At 43.3% G+C, this 17,528-nt stretch overlaps 2 protein-coding genes across 3 annotated transcripts in view; one reads left to right on the forward strand and one right to left on the reverse strand.

Moving 5' to 3' along the window:
• Positions 1-5,396: 5,396 nt before the first annotated feature.
• Positions 5,397-11,666, reverse strand: PEX12 (peroxisomal biogenesis factor 12). Its single transcript, XM_082247332.1, has 3 exons — positions 11,502-11,666; positions 8,464-8,996; positions 5,397-5,931 (listed from the first exon to the last, which is right to left on the reverse strand). Exons 1-3 carry the CDS (start codon positions 11,622-11,624, stop codon positions 5,544-5,546), a joined length of 1,044 nt encoding a protein of 347 aa, XP_082103458.1. The 5' UTR covers positions 11,625-11,666; the 3' UTR covers positions 5,397-5,543.
• Positions 11,667-13,226: 1,560 nt separating this feature from the next.
• The window catches only part of AP2B1 (adaptor related protein complex 2 subunit beta 1), a 158,728-nt gene continuing 154,426 nt past the window's right edge, over positions 13,227-17,528 (forward strand). For both annotated transcript variants that reach the window (XM_082246175.1, XM_082246176.1), the window contains exon 1: positions 13,227-13,381. The gene's annotated coding sequence lies outside the window, so the exon portion shown is untranslated. The remainder of the gene's footprint in view (positions 13,382-17,528) is intronic.

Here is a 17,528-nt window from a genome sequence, read left to right on the forward strand (position 1 = left end):
GTGAGCATCAGAGCGAGAGCAATAATTCTAGCACCAAACCTCCTGTGTAACTCTAAACTGGTAACCTCTAAAGACATTTAAAGTGTCGCTTGTGGAGAATTTTAAGCACCGTAGTTTGCTGCTGTTCCACTAGCAGACACAATTTTAAAGCGTGACATGTTAGGTATCTATTTACTCAGCATAACATCATCTTTCACATTATACAAAAAATTGGGGTATATATATTTTTTTTTTTTTTTAATTTATTAAAATATTTTTTTTTCCCAAAAAAATTGCGTTAGAAAAACCGCTGTGCAAATACTGTGTGACATAAAAAAATTACAAAGCCTCTGCTAAAAATATATAGGTTTGGGGGTTTTTGTAGCAAAAAAAGTACATTTTTTTTTTTTATGTAGGAGAGAAGTGGTTAAAATAAGCAAGCTAGCCATAGATGAATCAAAATTCAGCCTGTTGAGCAGGGACTGGCCATATTCTAATATGTCTATGGCTCTTCCCACTTGACAGAATTTTATATAATTATTGACTTTTGTCAGATGGGAGTATAGGAAAATGTTTATTTGATTAGTGGCTCCAGCGATGTCCGGTGTATTCTGGCAGTGTAGGGGACCCTGCTGTCAGAATACAACAGCACAGTGGGGAGGATTCCTCTATCCACCTTGCTGTGCTATGAATAGGGAAATCCGTTCAATATTTTTTGATCAGCCCAGGCAGCCTTAGGCCCCGTTCACACAGGGGCGATCCGACTTGGGGGGGGCGACCTCCGAGGTCGCGGTGCGAGCAGCGCGCCGCGACCTCGGAGCGGCCGGCACGGACTTCATAACATTGAAGTCTATGACGGTCGCTCCAAAGAAGCTCCGGACCCTTTTTCTAAGTCGGAGCGACTTGTGTCGCTCCTATTAGAACGGGTCCGCAGCTTCCCTATGGGAGGCGACCTGTGAGGCGACCAGGTCGCCTTAGTGTGAATGGGGACTTAGCCTTTAAACTGTCCAACTGTATAGAAAAGAATGCAAACGTGGCCTTGTTTTACAAATAATAAAACTTTATTAGTGCAAATATTTTTATTACAGTGCTGATAATTTGTAAATCTATTCTAACCCGATTCAATTGCAGAAGTATTTTGGGGGGGGGGGGGAATAAGATAAAAAAAAAAAAAAAGGTGGCAATTAAAACTAAGAATACTGAGAAGCATTGCACGGAAGTCAGTGTGAGGCCTACTTTCACCATATTAGAAGACCTAATCTACTCTGCTGGATCTTGCATGAATCCTGAAAATTGGAATGATGCCTATAGCAAACAAATTCCAGCGGTCACTCTATACAGATGAAAAGAAACCTTTGACTAACTTCCAACTTTTTTTCTTCAACCGTTCACATTATATGCAGTGGGTGGCATTTATGATTTTGATTCAATAAACAAGTGCTTTAACATTAGGATTCTGTGGAGGAAATCTAAATTGTTATATTAGTACCAACTTCTGTTCCTCTGCAGCCAAATAATAACCATACAGCCATATATTCTTCATGTATTCCACCAATCAGTGGTCATTAGCAGGCATTGTCCATGTAAAGATAAAGTTCTGTGGCCATGTGTCCTTTAAAACCCATTTTTTTTAGAAAAATTTAGTGATCATATTGCATTACATCAATCAGGCACAATCATAGGAAGAAACTGAGTGGTTCCTATGGACAACATATAGGAATTCATTAAAACACCTTCATTCGTAAGAACAACTTTTAACAAATTTTGAGGTTCACTAGCCCTCTCCAACATTAAATGATGTTTTAAATAGTTTGGACCAAGCTGGGCCAAACAAACTTTTACTTCACTCAAATGCAATGACTCAGCACTGTATGTAGTCCCACCTTCATACAGTATACTGTACAGCACTGTGTTCCGGCAGTGGGATGGGAACTTCCCATCACACACCTGAAACAAACTTGAGTTGGGTTGAGCGCTGCTCAGCCATCTCCAGTCGGAGATGGTATTGTCATCCACTCGTCTGTGTGCCTCAGCTTTTCTCTGGTTGGCTTTCTATTCATAAAAAAAAAAAAAAATACAAAGCAGTGCTCAGCCTGACTTTGTTCCAGGTATGGGATAGGAAGTCCCCATCCCACTCCAGGAACACAGTGAAGTAAATAGTTCATTTGGACCAGGTCAGTCCAAACGAGCTATGTAAACTTCACTAAAAGCTTGAGATCAAGCTCTAAAGCAAACCCACTAAAATTGTGATACATTTCAGCTTACTAGTCCTTAGATGTCCCTGGGTGGCTACACTCACTCCACTGTATCTATGGAGAGAGCCAGGGTGCCACCCAAGCTGGACTTCAAACAGGTCTGCCTTTGCTCATCTCCATTACACAGGGGGTGATGGGATGAGTAGTTTAGACAAAATAGGTAGGATTGTATTTTCAGTTCAACTCCCAGGAAGTGACCAAGACACTAGTTTTCTGGCAGGTATTTTCTGAACTTGAAGAAAATTTTCTAAGCCTGAAAAAGGCAAACTACTGCAACCACCACATCTAAGGACTGGTAAGTCACAATCGATTACTTTTTTGTTTATTTATTCATCAAATGCTTGTTATTGCGCATTTGGAGTAAGTCCCCGTTCACACTAAGGCGACCTGTGAGGCGACCTGGTCGCCTCACAGGTCGCCTTCCATAGGGAAGCTGTGGACCCGTTCTAATAGGAGCGACACAAGTCGCTCCGACTTAGAAAAAGGGTCCGGAGCTTCTTTGGGGCGACCGCCATAGACTTCAATGTTATGAAGTCCGTGGCGGCCGCTCCGAGGTCGCGGCGCGCTGCTCGCACCGCGACCTCGGAGGTCGCCCCCCCCAGGTCGGATCGCGGCAATGTGAACGGGGCCTAAGCAGTCATGTTTACCTATTCCTCCTGCTAGCGGGTGTTCGCTTAATAACATTCTTGGGATGTGGGAGGACCCTTGCTGTCCTTACGAACAATGCAGGGCTGCTAGTGATCCACTGCAGTGATAGTATTTTCAGCTGCCCAGAGCTGAACTTTAAATATCTAGGCCATTTCCATGAAAGGTGAATAAAAAAAAAAATCAATCGGTTAACTCCCTTTTTGTGGAGTGTCAAATTAGTGTTACTATATTGCCATCAAGACAAGTATGAGCTGGTTTACTAAAACCGGAGAGTGCAAAATCGGGTGCAGCTGTGCATGGTGGCCAATCAACTTCTAACTTCAGCTTGTTCAATTAAGCTTTGACAAAGAAAATCTGGAGGTGAATTTGTTTTTAGGCAAAAGAGTTTGCACTCTTTTAGTACATGGACCCTGTGGTGTATTTTACTAATATGTCCAATGGGATGCTGACAGCAAGCCAAAAATGTTTAGTAAAGAGCTAAAACATCATTGCTGTGTCCCCCAGTGGAAGATTTCACCTCACTTTATGTTGCTGAAACAGGCAAAATAGAGAGTAATAAAAACATGACAGACATGACTTAAAAACTAGTGGAAGAGGGGTGATGTTATAACTAGTATTAAAGGGCAATTTCAAACAAGTGACACGCAGGCCAGCCAATACTGTAGGACCAGCACACTATAATAATCACAATACTGACATATTACATAATAGGTTGATGATCTTTACTCACAAATCATGTAAATAATCACTTAAGTTATCCAATCGTGTATAAAGTATCTTCACATTTTTGGGTATTTAAAGTGAACAGGAATCTGTTGAATAACTGAAGTGAATAGTCAATCTGTTGAGTGAAGGTTCTCTCAATGAAGTCTGTTAGTTTATGCATATTAATTAGCCCCTCTATGATACCTCTGTATATGTCCTCTTCCTTCTACTTTTATACAAAGATGTGTGAGATGATCACTTGTTACAATTGTATATACTGTTTTTCCACCGGCACATTTAACAAGGACACACAAGACAACAAAATTTAAAACAATGTACTTATTTTAGCTGTTATTCTAGGTGACCCTAAAGCTGGCCATACAATACTGGTCCTTTTTAGATTGTTTTAAGCCCATAACATCCATGTCTGCAGTTCTTTCCAGGTAAGCCATCTTCCCATTTTCAGTAGTTTCAGGCTCTGACTTTTGTGAACCATCAAAAAATAAAAATAAAAGTGTTTTTCAGCCAATCAGATACCTGGAGCACGTGAAGCGATCCTTTGTACCAACACTATTTGTAACACAACTGTACTGATAACGTTCGCACTGTCTGACAATCTCCCTCTGTGTATGGCCAATCTTATTTCAATGTGAACATATGTAAAAAAAAAAAAAAACGAATTAGATATGATTTGTAGATTGGATTTTTTGTTACAGATGTATCTCAAGAAGTAACATTACAAGTAGTTTCTCCTTAATCAAATTAATTAAAAAGCTACTTCCTACAGTAATTTATCATTTTTTGGCAGATCAATCTATTGTAAAGTGGGAGTCCAGTCTAAACCTATTTACCATTAAACCTGCTGCTACCCCCATTCTAAGTTCTATACTTCCTACCCTGTAGGGTAAAGAGGTGTATACTTCCCTATTCCCTGGGCACAGGTGCAGACTGGGCCGGGGGGTATGGGGTAATATCCCCCCGAGGCACTCTGATGCTCCGTAAAAAAGCTTCACCTTTTCCACCGCAGACATGCTTAAAGGGTTCCTGGTGAAGAGGAGTAAAAAGTCCCCACCGGTGTCCTACAGAGTGTGGGATGAGGACAAGGACATAGTGCAGGCTTACCAGGACCCCCCCTGCATGGATGAAGTACACAATTTCCTGAACAGAGGCCGGCTCCCTGCCCAACTGGAGGCTCTCCTCCCCTGACCAAGCTGGCCCAGCTCCCCCCTGCAGCCACCAGTTGGCCAGGTCAGAAACTCGGAGTTGGTGTAGCAGACGCTGTCCAGCCCAATTCACCCGGTGAGAAGAGAGTGCCTGGGATGGGGGTGGGGAGGATGTAGGGAAGAGGAAGAATGACCAAGTTGCTTCACCATAAGCCTCGGAGTTGTATTTGGCCCCTGAGTCAAAAGCTGGCAGTCAGCCCCTGCCTGGGCATTCCAGTCTAGTCACATGATTGGCTACCAGCAGCGGGTTCAGGGTAGAGGAGGGACAGCCCCATAGTGAGCCTATGGGTGTCATCACCGGCCAGGCATTGCAGCCAATCTCTTCTCTCCTTTGAAGTCGGCACTCTTGTAACTGGACAGGCGAGCCCAGGGAATAAGTATAAACATATTTCCTCTACAGCAGGGGACTCCAAACTACGGCCCTCCAGTTGTTCAGGAACAACAATTCCCATCATGTCTAGCCATGTCTGTGAATGTCAGAGTTTTATAATGCCTCATGGGACTTGTAGTTCTGCAACAGCTGGAGGGCCATAGTTTGGATATCCCTGCTCTACAGGCTAGTTAGTATCGGACTTAGAATGGGGTCAGAGCAGGTTTAGGATTAGACAGGTTTAGACCAGAGTTCTACTTTAAGTTTCTGAATTCATTTTTAAAACAGTAGTCTCTACATTTTGTTATCTTCTCCCAAATCCTTTTGACCACAAGCAAAAATCTGCAGTCCAAACTGTAATACTTAACCATCAGGCGTATATAGTCTGATTAGATGCTGCAGCTCTGTTGGATAGCCGCTAACTGGACAGCGCTGGTGATTTTTTACATAGTAATAAGCACACCTGTAGCAAAATACGTAGCCCGAGGTGCCAAGTGCAGTGTCATTAACTCGCACTTTACGACAGAGTGGGCACACGGTCTTTAGTTTGGGCAGAAGAGGGGAGTAGGTTTCCAGGTCAAAGTGAATAGGTGGAGAAGGGGCAGGCAGGGAGCTAAGAGATTTAAGTGTATCTTGGTTTTCTGCGGAGTACCACCACTCAAGGAACTGCAGGAAAAAAACACCCAATGACAGGCTGGAAGAGAGAGTCACAGACACGCCACCAAGGACTTTCTTCAGAATGCTGCCCACACTGGAAAAAAAAAAAAAAAAAAAACAAGTCAACATTTTGGATAGGATGAGAGTAAGGTGTTGGCAGTGGAACTGCTTATAACATTCTATAAAGCTGGATAGGATTTTATTTTTTTTTATCTGTACTGGATTAAGATATCAGGTATTGTGGGATTAACCATTTCCTCTGAATTATGCTGGGTCACAGGAGATTCCAAAAGGGGTATTCCACACGCATCATAGGTTGAACTGGATGGACTGATGTCTTTTTTCAACCTCACTAACTATGTAACTATGTACTTTTGACCCATCAAATGCTTGCCAACCACAGGGTCCAAGAGTGTAATCTGAGCCAAACAGCTCAGTACCCTCTTCCAAATGTGCAACTTCTGATGTCATGATCTGATGTTTTAACCAATTATTTTCACACTTTCCATGCAGCTCTTACTTGTTAGTAATGACACCTAAAGCAGAAATAAACTCATTGATTAAACAGTTTCCTAACCCAGTTACATTCAGACTGTATCACAGTTATTTGTGCTCTCAACTGAACCATCAAATGGTTGGTGTCATAACTGATCACATTTGCAGAACCATGGTAACTGCAGATCCAACTGTGGCTAAGATGGTAGCTTCCTTGGCTCTAAAGAAGAGGAGAGTTTAGTTCTGCTTTAAAGTTGAACTCCATCTTTTGTTAAGCCCCGTACACACGTACCGATTGTCAGCCGTAAATATTCGGCCGACGACCGATCGGCCGATTGTAGGCTTGTTAGTATGATGCTTCCGACAGCCGACAGCGCATTTTCGGCCGAACAGAATCTGTCGTGCAAGCATTAAAATTTTTGTTGGCCAACACCAGAACGGCCGATTGTTCGCCAGTCAGTACAGATTTCGGCCGACAAACAGCAGATTTGCAAGACTGAGCATGCTCAGAGAAGAAAAAACACAAGGAAAGTTAACCATCACATGACATCACTTCTGCAGTCGGCTGTTGTTGGCCGACAAAATTCGTGTGCAGTCTTTTGCACTTTTCAGCGGACAGGACAGCCCTGGAGAAAAGATGGCCGATCGTTCGGCCGACGATCGGTACGTGTGTATGGGGCTTTAGACTTTACATAGTTTGTTTGGGTCATGAATGTCCCTCACTAACATGTGAGGCTGCTGGATAAGCGGTATAAACTGTATGTAGTTCCAGGTTCAAGCCAAGACATTAAGTTCTACTACCCGGAACACAATAGAGTTTATCACAGTGGCACTCAACCATTCATGATGTACTCTTATCGATGAATACAATGTTTCCTCTGATTGGCTGAGTCAGAGAGGTGATCTGATGATCTCAAAACCTCTGGCTCAACGAACAAGGAAAGCTTTATATTCATTGCTAGAATAACATCACTTGCTCCGAGCGGCTGAGCGCCGCTGTGATAGACTCTACTGTGTTCCAGGTATGAGACAGGAAGTCACGGCTCCAACCCGGAACACAGTGCGGTATATTGTATGCAACAGGTTAGTGACGTAGTTAGTTTAGGCCCAAATGCACAATGTAAAATGTAATAAAAGATGGAGTTCAGCTTTAAAGCAGAACGAAGACCCACAAATCCCTCCCACACTGGCATTTCCTTTTCAGCCATCTTGATTGGCAGGCGGCAAGTGACTTCAAGCGGAACTTAACCCTTCTATTCTTTACATAGAAGTGGTGCATATGGGAGGGGTTAGTGGTCCAGAGAGCAGCCTGTGTGACAACAATGACATAGTCACCAGAGGTCAGAAGGTGAGTTCAATGCTAACAGCTGAGATACTGCCCTAAGGGGTGTCAGACCAGCTCTGTTACTGAGTGCCGATTATGGAGTGCACTGGGTCTAACCCTATGGTGTCAATGGCACTTGACATGAAAATGGAGGTCATTGCTACAATGTTTTTCTAACTGCATTTAGACTTTGGCGTTTACAATTTACAAAGTATGGTCTATAGTAAATACATTTGCAGAAGCTCTTCTACATAACAGCTCAGCAAAATGGCTTCCTAGATCTCCGACAAGGGATTGGGTTGGACTTTACTTGAATAAAAAGTAAAGCAGGTAAGCTACAACGACAAATAACTGAAGGTAATTTGCTAGCTAGTGGAAATCAGAGCATCGGGCTTTTTACTATATACTGTAAAATGGTTTTTCTGGCTAACAAAAAAAAAAAAAAAAAATAGTGTACAGGAAAAATGAACATTTTATACCAGCCATTTTAATGTGTAAAATAATCATCTGGTAGAATATGCAAACTAGTCAGTGCAAAAACAAATGTTGGGGTATTTGTTGTTCAAGGGAAGAATCAGGCAGTTAGAAGTCACATAGGGTTGATTTACTAAAACTGGAGAGTGCAAAATCTGGTGCAACTCTGCACAGAAACCAAGTTTTGAACGTCAAATTGTTCAATTAACCTTTGACAATACCATCTGATTGGTTTCCGTGCCTTGACACTATACTGCGACAATACCACAAATATTATCTGAGGACAAAGGGTTACTTTAAATAAAACTAAAAATAAGATCAGCCACAACTCACCTCAGTACAGACTTTGTTGGAGGTTTTTCTGGTTGACCATCCATGGCTTGTAGGTCCTCGATCGTCAGTCTAGCAAGCTGCACTCCAGCCAAACTGAGCAGAGGAGAATGATGCCTTGTATTCCACAGAATGTATCGGAGTTGATAAAACAGAAACCAACCTTCCCATGACAGTCTTATATAAGGGTAGGATGCCAGAATTGCTTTATAGCATCTCTTGCGGAATGATGTTGAGTTTTGTATAGAATAATCTTCCTCTTCTCGCAGTCTGTTCATTAGTTTCTCTAGCTTCACTCGAAGATAAGGTACCAGCACAAGCAGCAACAGGGACTTCCAGTACTCTCTCCGTGGTAAGTTACGCTTTCCGTTGCTGCCCAACATTGCCACACGCTTCAGTCCATAAAAATTCTCAGAGAAAGAAGCGCTTGCCCAAGACAAATAGTGCTGTTGCAGAAGCATATCCAGCAGGGAGTAAAGTTCATCAAACCACCTCCAAAGGGGGCCATAACGTGCTGGATTTGATTCAGCAAGGATCTGTAAAGTTTGACAAGAAGACAAAGCTTTAGTTTATTTTTAACAAAATTTCTACAAACCCAATTCCAAAAAAGTTGGGACACTGTACAAATTGTGAGTAAAAAAGGAATGGACTAATTTACAAATCCCATAAACTTATATTTTATTCACAATATAATATAGATAACATATTAAATGTTACACATTCCAAAAAAGTTGGGACAGGTAGCAATAAGAGGCCAGAAAAGTTAAATGTACATATAAGGAACAGCTGGAGGACCAATTTGCAACTTATTAGATCAATTGGCACCATGATTGGGCATAAAAAGAGCCTCTCAGAGTGGCAGTGTCTCTCAGAAGTCAAGATAGGCAGAGAATCACCAATTTCCCCAATGCTGCGGCGAAAAATAGTGGAGCAATATCAGAAAGGAGTTTCTCAGGGAAAAATTGCAGAGTTTGAAGTTATCATCATCTACAGTGCATAATATCATCCAAAGATTCAGAGAATCTGGAACAATCTCTGTGCGTAAGGGTCAAGGCCAGAAAACCATACTGGATGCCCGTGATCTTCGGACCCTTAGACAGCACTGCATCACATACAGGAATGCTACTCTAATGGAAATCATAACATGGGCTCAGAAATACTTCCAGAAAACATTGTCAGTGAACACAATCCACTGTGCAATTCACCGTTGCTGGCTAAAATTCTATAGGCCAAAAAAGAAGCCATATCTAAACATGATCCAGAAGTGCAGGCGTTTCCTCTGGGCCAAGGCTCATTTAAAATGGACTGTGGCAAAGTGGAAAACTGTTCTGTGGTCAGACGAATCAAAATTTGAGGTTCTTTTTGGAAAACTGGGACGCCATGTCATCCGGACTAAAGAGGACAAGGACAACCCAAGTTGTTATCAGTGCTCAGTTCAGAAGCCTGCATCTCTGATGGTATGGGGTTGCATGAGTTTGTGTGGCATGGGCAGCTTACACATCTGGAAAGGCACTATCAATGCTGAAAGGTATATCCAAGTTCTAGAACAACATATGCTCCTATCCAGAGGTCGTCTCTTTCAGGGAAGACCTTGCATTTTCCAACATGACAATGCCAGACCACACACTGCATCAATTACACCATCATGGCTGCGTAGAAGAAGGATCCGGGTTCTGAAATGGCCAGCCTGCAGTCCAGATCTTTCACCCATAGAAAACATTTGGCGCATCATAAAGAGGAAGATGAGACAAAGAAGACCTAAGACAGTTGAGCCACTAGAAGCCTGTATTAGACAAGAATGGAACAACATTCCTATTACTGAACTTGAGCAACTTGTCTCCTCAGTCCCCAGACGTTTGTAGACTGTTATAAAAAGAAGAGGGGATGCCACACAGTGGTAAACATGGCCTTGTCCCAACTTTTTTGAGATGTGTTGATGCCATGAAATATAAAATCAACCTATTTTTCCCTTAAAATTATACATTTTCTCAGTTTAAACATTTGATATGTCATCTATGTTGTATTCTGAATAAAATATTGAAATTTCTTCATCATTGTATTCTGTTTTTATTCACAATTTGTACGGTGTCACAACTTTTTTAGAATCGGGTTTGTATGTGTGCCACTAATCCTGCTTGCCTGGTCAAACAGCTTTAATAATAACTGAATGAAAACTGCAGCCTAGGATACCAAGCAAAACACATCAGAAACAGTCCCAAATCCAAAATGTACTAACAATATTATATATGTTTATTGTTTATATATTGTTAGTACCAGCCAAATATGAAAAGCTGGGTGTGCTCATCTACTGACACATGGCCCTCATGCATACCAGTTAACATCCCTTTATGTCTGGTATGTTGACAATAGGCTCTTACTGGGATTGTAATAAGGGGAATAGATAGATTAGATAACATGATTATTAAATAAACGTAAAATGTAACTATTAAACTAAGAGAAGGCAGCTTTTTACTGCAGAAGAGACATGAAATGTCTCTTCTGCAATAACGAACACTTAAAGTGTTACTAAACCCACAGCAGTAAAATCAGTGTGTATATGCAATAAAGCATGCTTGTTATACTCACTGCGGAACCTAAGGGGTTAATCCTCTGACTTGTGTAAAAAGGCTGTTTAATCGTCCCCTTCTTTTACTGGTCCCAATCCATCTGCTGTTAGAACAGAGCCTTGGAGGCACTCTGCACATGCTTGGTTTGGTGTGTATTTCTAGGGAGGGTGCATGTGATCGACACAGGGCCAATCAGCGCTGTCCAGACAGAAGGGCAGAGGTCATGCAGCCTCATAGGACAGTCAGAGTATAATGAAAATTCTTCCTACAAGCTTTAACCAGACACTTATAGAAGTCACAAGACTGCTATATACTGCTGATAAGAAAAAGATATTTAGCAGTTTATAGTTTCCAAAATATATGCATTTTCAGTGTTCTGTGTAATGTGGGAGACCAGATATAGTGAATGCAGTGTCCTGGATTTAGTAACACTTTAGGTTCTTAGCTTGACGCTTTTCCAACCAAGGCACTTACCTTGACAACATGATGTAAAGCAGGTCTCACTGCTGCCATCAAACTCTCTTGGGCCACCACTTCAAAAATGGTAGGCCTATCTTCGGTTGCTGAGGTTGTGATGTGGGCGCCGTGTTCAGCCATCTTCAAATTTCAGTTGCTTGTCTTGGAAGTACGCAGTTACAAAGTATTTTAACTTAACCAAAAATCCCTGTAAATATAGAAAAATAACAGTTCTAAAGCAGTGTGTAGAATGCAAAGAGCACAGCCATCAGTTTCTGTTTAAACTCCATAGACAGTTGAAATGTGATTGCTCATACTTACTAGTAATAAGTAGGTCAGCTCTGTGCCTTTCCATGTTCATGTCAGCTGCTCCCTGCAGCCACACATCACTCTGGAGCTGCTCCCTGGGGAAGGTAGAAGCAGTAACACAGGAATAGTAAGCCAGAGGGCATGCTGCATGAGGAAAGATGAAAGGTCAGGTTCACACACGTGTGCGTGCTGATACACCAATCTGACAGCTTCACAACAGCTGCTGCATATTTACATTCATCCCAGCTATATCCACCACCACCACATCCAGAGATAATCACGGTGTGTTAGGTGACTCTGTACGGTAATCTCTGGGTCTTGCCTGTGTCTCTGCTCTCCAAATAAAACAACCAAAACAATCTGCGCCTTCTGGGCTTAGTTACAGGTTCTCCTGTGCGAACTTCCGCTGCTTGGAACGCACAAAGACAAATAACACCAAGAGGGTCTGCCTGTGCAGAGTGGAACTCCACTTTTGACAGGAAACATGTGACCTCCACTTCTGTAGACAGTAAACAATAACGTTAAATAAAAAAAAGTGGAGTGGAGGTCACATGTTTCCTGTCAAAAGTGGAGCACCACTCTGCAGCCAGACTCCTCTCGCTCAGTCCTCATCTTCCATCACCACAATGCCTCCCCTCACCTCTGCTTCATCCCACACAGACCACAGCTTCACTCCTCTGTCTGCACAAATTCGAAAACCGTAAACGGCAGAATCTTACAGCACACCAACTTCCGGTGTGCAGAGATGGGTCTGGCTGCAGAGTGGAGCTCCACTTTTGACAGGAAACATATGACCTCCACGCCTTTCGATAGTAGAGCTCCACTTTTGACAGGAAACATATGACCTGTGTGGAACACCTGCACTCCTGTCGACAGTGGAGCTCCAGCTGCAGCCATTTATTGTTTGTTACAATAAAGTTAAATACAAAAAAAGTGAGGTGGAGGTCACATGTTTCCTGACAAAAGTGGAGCTCCTCTCTGCAGCCAGACTCTTCTCGCTCAGTCCCCATCCTCCATCACCCCACTGCCTCCCCTTACCTCTGCTTCATCCCACATCTTCACTCCTGCACAATTCGAAAACCGGAAACGGCAGAATCTTACAGCACACCAACTTCCGGTGTGCTGAGAGGGTCTATCTGCAGATTGGAGCTCCACTCTTGACAGGAAACATGTGACCTCCACTCCACTGTTTTTTAATTTTATTGCAACAATACATGGCTACAGCTGGAACTTCACTGTGGAAAGGAGTGGAGGTTTACATATTTCCTGTCAAACGTGGAGCTCCACTCTGCAGCTAGATCCTTCTCAATATCACAGCCACCGGTGTTCCGTGAGAATAACCTACCCCGTTAGAAATGCCTACTCGTCACTTCCTGTCATTGAAACGCACAAACTCCGCCCAATAGTGGCGCGACTCTTGGAACGCACTAGAGACGTATTTCCGGTATTTGGAACGCAGGTGGGTGCATTGGGTGAGGTGCTCGCTGTTTCCGGAGCCGCTGTCTGTACAGTCCGTTCTCTGCTCCAGGGGCTTGTCTGCTTCCGGCTGCCAGTTCCATCCCGACTGTGATTCGGTGCTGTCCCAGCAGGTGAGTAGGAGTATATGAGCCCAGCATGCCTTCCTCTTCACTGGAATGGGGAGCTTCAGCCCGGGTGTCATCCAGATGTGTCCTGCTTAGTGCAGCAGGAGGCAGATGTGCTGGCTGGACACTCCTTTACTCTGCTCAATGATTCCTAGATTAGTCCTATATACACTCAGCAGTCATGGCTTCCTGATGCTGTCTGTAAATGGGATGTCATTCTAGGATGGTCACATTGCTATGTCTAATGGTGGCCATACAGGCTTTGATTTTATCCAATCAATGTGCAATTCAGACAGAATCTCAATATAAGGGATACAATTTCCCTTTGAATCAGTTTAGACTTTTTTTTTTTGATCAGATTCCATCGAATGGAATCCATCGTCCAGAGTAGAACAAATAGATCATGTTGCTTCAATTGGCAGAACTGAGTTGCTTTGTTCATGCATATGATTATCTGTCAGTCATTATAAGAACGCATGGTAAAAACTGAGCTGCAGTCATATCTTCCAAAATCTGCATCCCCATATGTTGTATATGAATCGGGTTGTAGACTGTGGATCAATTGTACATATCGGGAAATATCTATTGCCCAATTATTGAAGAGCGTATGTCCCCCATTCTAGAAACTCCTTGTATTAGTGGGACAGTTTAATCCATAATAAAAGAAAAGGATTCTACTGGTAGAAGGTCGAAAGGTCACCATACGTATTATGGTGACCTCACACAGAACTATTTTACCTATGATCATATAGTTCGGGGGGTCAGCAACCCATCGATCGTGGTCCACCTGTCGACCGCGGGCAGATGTCAGGTAGACCCCAAACAGGTTCCCGTCCTTGTCTCTCCTCCCAGCCTCAAGGATCCGCTGCGCCTTCTATGTCCCGGTCTTTCTCCCTCACTCCCGCCGCTGTCATCTGTGAACAGCAGAGACCAGGAGGCAGCACAGCTTGGAACTTAGGGCTGTAGAAGGAGCTGGCCAAATGAAAGTTAATCTGCAGGTGATTGGTTTCTAGGACACAGGGTGGGCCCAAGCAACCAATCACCAGCTTGCTAATATGAAAAGTCACTCTGCCAGAATTGTGCTGCCTCCCAGTCTCTGCTGTGGAAACCGGTAGGACACTGCTATGGGAGGGAAGGAGAGCCAAAGATTACTGGTAAAGTGGAAGGGAGAGGGGGGTGAAGACACCAGTGTGTGTTTGGGTGGTGGGGGGGGGCTGCATTTTGAGCCCAACATACTCCTAAACCATGCATTCTGAGCGCAAGACATTCCTTAACCCTGCATTCTGAGTGCAGCGCAGTAGATCTTAAAACACAAAGGAAAGGATTTCTTGTTGGGTTTAGAAACAGGGGGGGGGGATTTGAAATCATTGCATGGCAGACATCTCTAAACCCTGATTCGAAGGAAGACGGTCCATATTCCTGTTGTACATATTCCTGGAATGAACTCTCAAAGCTATCAGGTGCTGCAGCACCCCCCCGGTCACCATTTTAAATGCTGGTATTGGCAAAAGATGCCAGACCTGAGTCATGGTGATGTAACGCCCCCCTGATCCCCGGCATAAGGGAGGGCTGACGTTTCACCACCGGGTGCTGGTTCTTCGGCATGATGGGTGTAAATGGTTGTAGAAAAGGGCGCCAGTAACTTTTGAAATGAACAAAAGTGAGTTTATTGCTCACAACAGAAAAATGTGGGAGAGAGAGTTAGTGAACAGGACACCTTGGGACAGTAGACAGACAGCTCAGCAGGCTCCGAAAAAACAAAACCTCCAGGCAAACAGCAATACAGAACAACTTGCTTTGCGGCAACCCATAGAGAAGTTACGCACTCTGTTGTGTTCAAAATGCGCAGCAATGAGCGTCACACTTGCATTGCCATTTAGGCTGCGTTTGCATCTGCACGTTTCCGAATGGACAGCAACCCGCACAGAAAACGTGGGTTGCCATTTAGGTTGCATTCTCACCTGTGCGTTTCTGAATTTGTGTCGCATGTTTTCTCTGCGGATTGCCATGCTTTTAGATATGCACAGATGTAAATGCTAGGGACAAGCTAGATCACATATATTGACAGTGGCTGCAGCCAATCCTTGTATTCTGGCAGTATCAGGTACCGCTGTTAGAATACATTGGGGTTTACTTACTAAAGGCAGATCTACAGCGACTGCACTTCCAAAATGCGCTTGTAGTGCAGTTCCAAGTGCACTTGTAGCGCACAGTGAATTTGCCTTTAGTAAAGAAATCCCATTGTCCTAGAAGGGGGGATTCCTCCATCCATCCTGTTTATGAGGATGGACGGAAGCAAAAAGAAACCAAACTAATGTCTGAATACAAAAGTTCTTGGACTGTTAGTGCATGTATACAAAGGTGGTATGTCCATATGGGCATCCAGTCACAGTGGTCACATGACCAGGAGCCATGGCCACCGCTTCCTGATTGTTTGTACAGACAGTATTTGACAGCTCTGTCTCTGCCCATAGATGCAGATTTATTGTGTTACAATCTTGTGAGCTGCTGTGTGCAATAACAAAAAAGCTGCCAGCAGCAAACATGCTCCCTTTTCAAGATGTGTACAAATATCACTATTCCAATTAGTGCAGCGCTTACTCAAACTATTATAAATGATTCACCTATTTGACAATAAAAAAAAAAACGGACCGCACTAAAATTTATGAAAAAAAAAAAAAAAAAAAAAAAATATATATATATATATATATATTATATATACAGTCAGCTCCATAAATATTGGGACATCGACACAATTCTAATTTTTTTTTATATACCACCAAATCAACTGTTTGGAACATCCTTAAAAAGAAAGAACGCACCGGTGAGCTCCGCAACACCAAAAGACCCGGAAGACCACGGAAAACTGTGGTGGATGACCGAAGAATTCTTTCCCTGGTGAAGAAAACACCCTTCACAACAGTTGGCCAGATCAAGAACACTCTCCAGGGGGTAGGTGTATGTGTGTCAAAGTCAACAATCAAGAGAAGACTTCACCAGAGTGAATACAGAGGGTTCACCACAAGATGTAAACCATTGGTGAGCCTCAAAAACAGGAACACCAGATTAGAGTTTGCCAAACAACATCTAAAAAAGCCTTCACGGTTCTGGAACAACATCCTATGGACAGATGAGACCAAGATCAACTTGTACCAGAGTGATGGGAAGAGAAGAGTATGGAGAAGGAAAGGAACTGCTCATGATCCAAAGCATACCACCTCATCAGTGAAGCATGGTGGTGGTAGTGTCATGGCGTGGGCATGTATGGCTGCCAATGGAACTGGCTCTCTTGTATTTATTGATGATGTGACTGCTGACAGAAGCACCAGGATGAGTTCTGAAGTGTTTCATGCAATATTATCTGCTCGTATTCAGCCAAATGCTTCAGAACTCATTGGACAGTGCTTCACAGTGCAGATGGACAATGACTCGAAGCATACTGCGAAAGCAACCAAAGAGCTTTGTAAAGGCCCGTACACACGTACCGATCGTCGGCATACAAACGTCGGTGGACGAAGGATCTGCCGATTGTACGCGTGTTAGTATGGTGCCTCCGACAGATGTCTGCGCACAATCCGCGGACAAAAGTCTTTCGTGCAAACATGAAAATATTTGTATGCCGACACCAGAACGGACGATTGTTCGCCTGTCAGTACACAATTCGGCCGACAGACCGCAGATTTGCAAGACTGGGCATGCTCAGAAAATAGAAAACACAGGGAAAGTTAACCATTACATGACATCACTTCTGCAGTCGGCGGACAAAATTCTTGTGCTGTCCTTGTGCTGTCTTTGCACTTTTCAGCAGACACCGACATCCCGGGGAGAAAAGAGGAACATTTGTATGCCGACCATCGGTACGTGTGTACGGGGCTTTAGGGAAAGTAGTGGAATGTTATGCAATGGCCAAGTCAATCACCTGACCTCAATCCGATTGAGCATGCATTTCACTTGCTGAAGACAAAACTGAAGGGAAAATGTCCCAAGAACAAGCAGGAACTGAAGACAGTTGCAGTAGAGGCCTGGCAGAGCATCACCGGGGATGAAACCCAGCGTCTGGTGATGTCTATGCATTCCAGACTTCAGGCTGTAATTGACTGCAAAGGATTTGCAACCAAGTATTAAAAAGTGAAAGTTTGATTTATGATTGTTA

Source organism: Pelophylax lessonae (assembly GCF_965119305.1).
Source record: "Pelophylax lessonae genome assembly, chromosome: 2".
Taxonomy (NCBI): domain Eukaryota; kingdom Metazoa; phylum Chordata; class Amphibia; order Anura; family Ranidae; genus Pelophylax; species Pelophylax lessonae.

Excerpts from the sequence above, each read along its gene's own strand:
- PEX12 (XM_082247332.1), bottom strand. The coding sequence starts at position 11,624 with ATGGCTGAACACGGCGCCCACATCACAACCTCAGCAACCGAAGATAGG. Across the intron at positions 8,997-11,501 it reads CTTTACATCATGTTGTCAAG|ATCCTTGCTGAATCAAATCC; the intron begins GTAAGTGCCTTG and ends CAAACTTTACAG. Across the intron at positions 5,932-8,463 it reads CCAACAAAGTCTGTACTGAG|TGTGGGCAGCATTCTGAAGA; the intron begins GTGAGTTGTGGC and ends TTTTTTTTCCAG.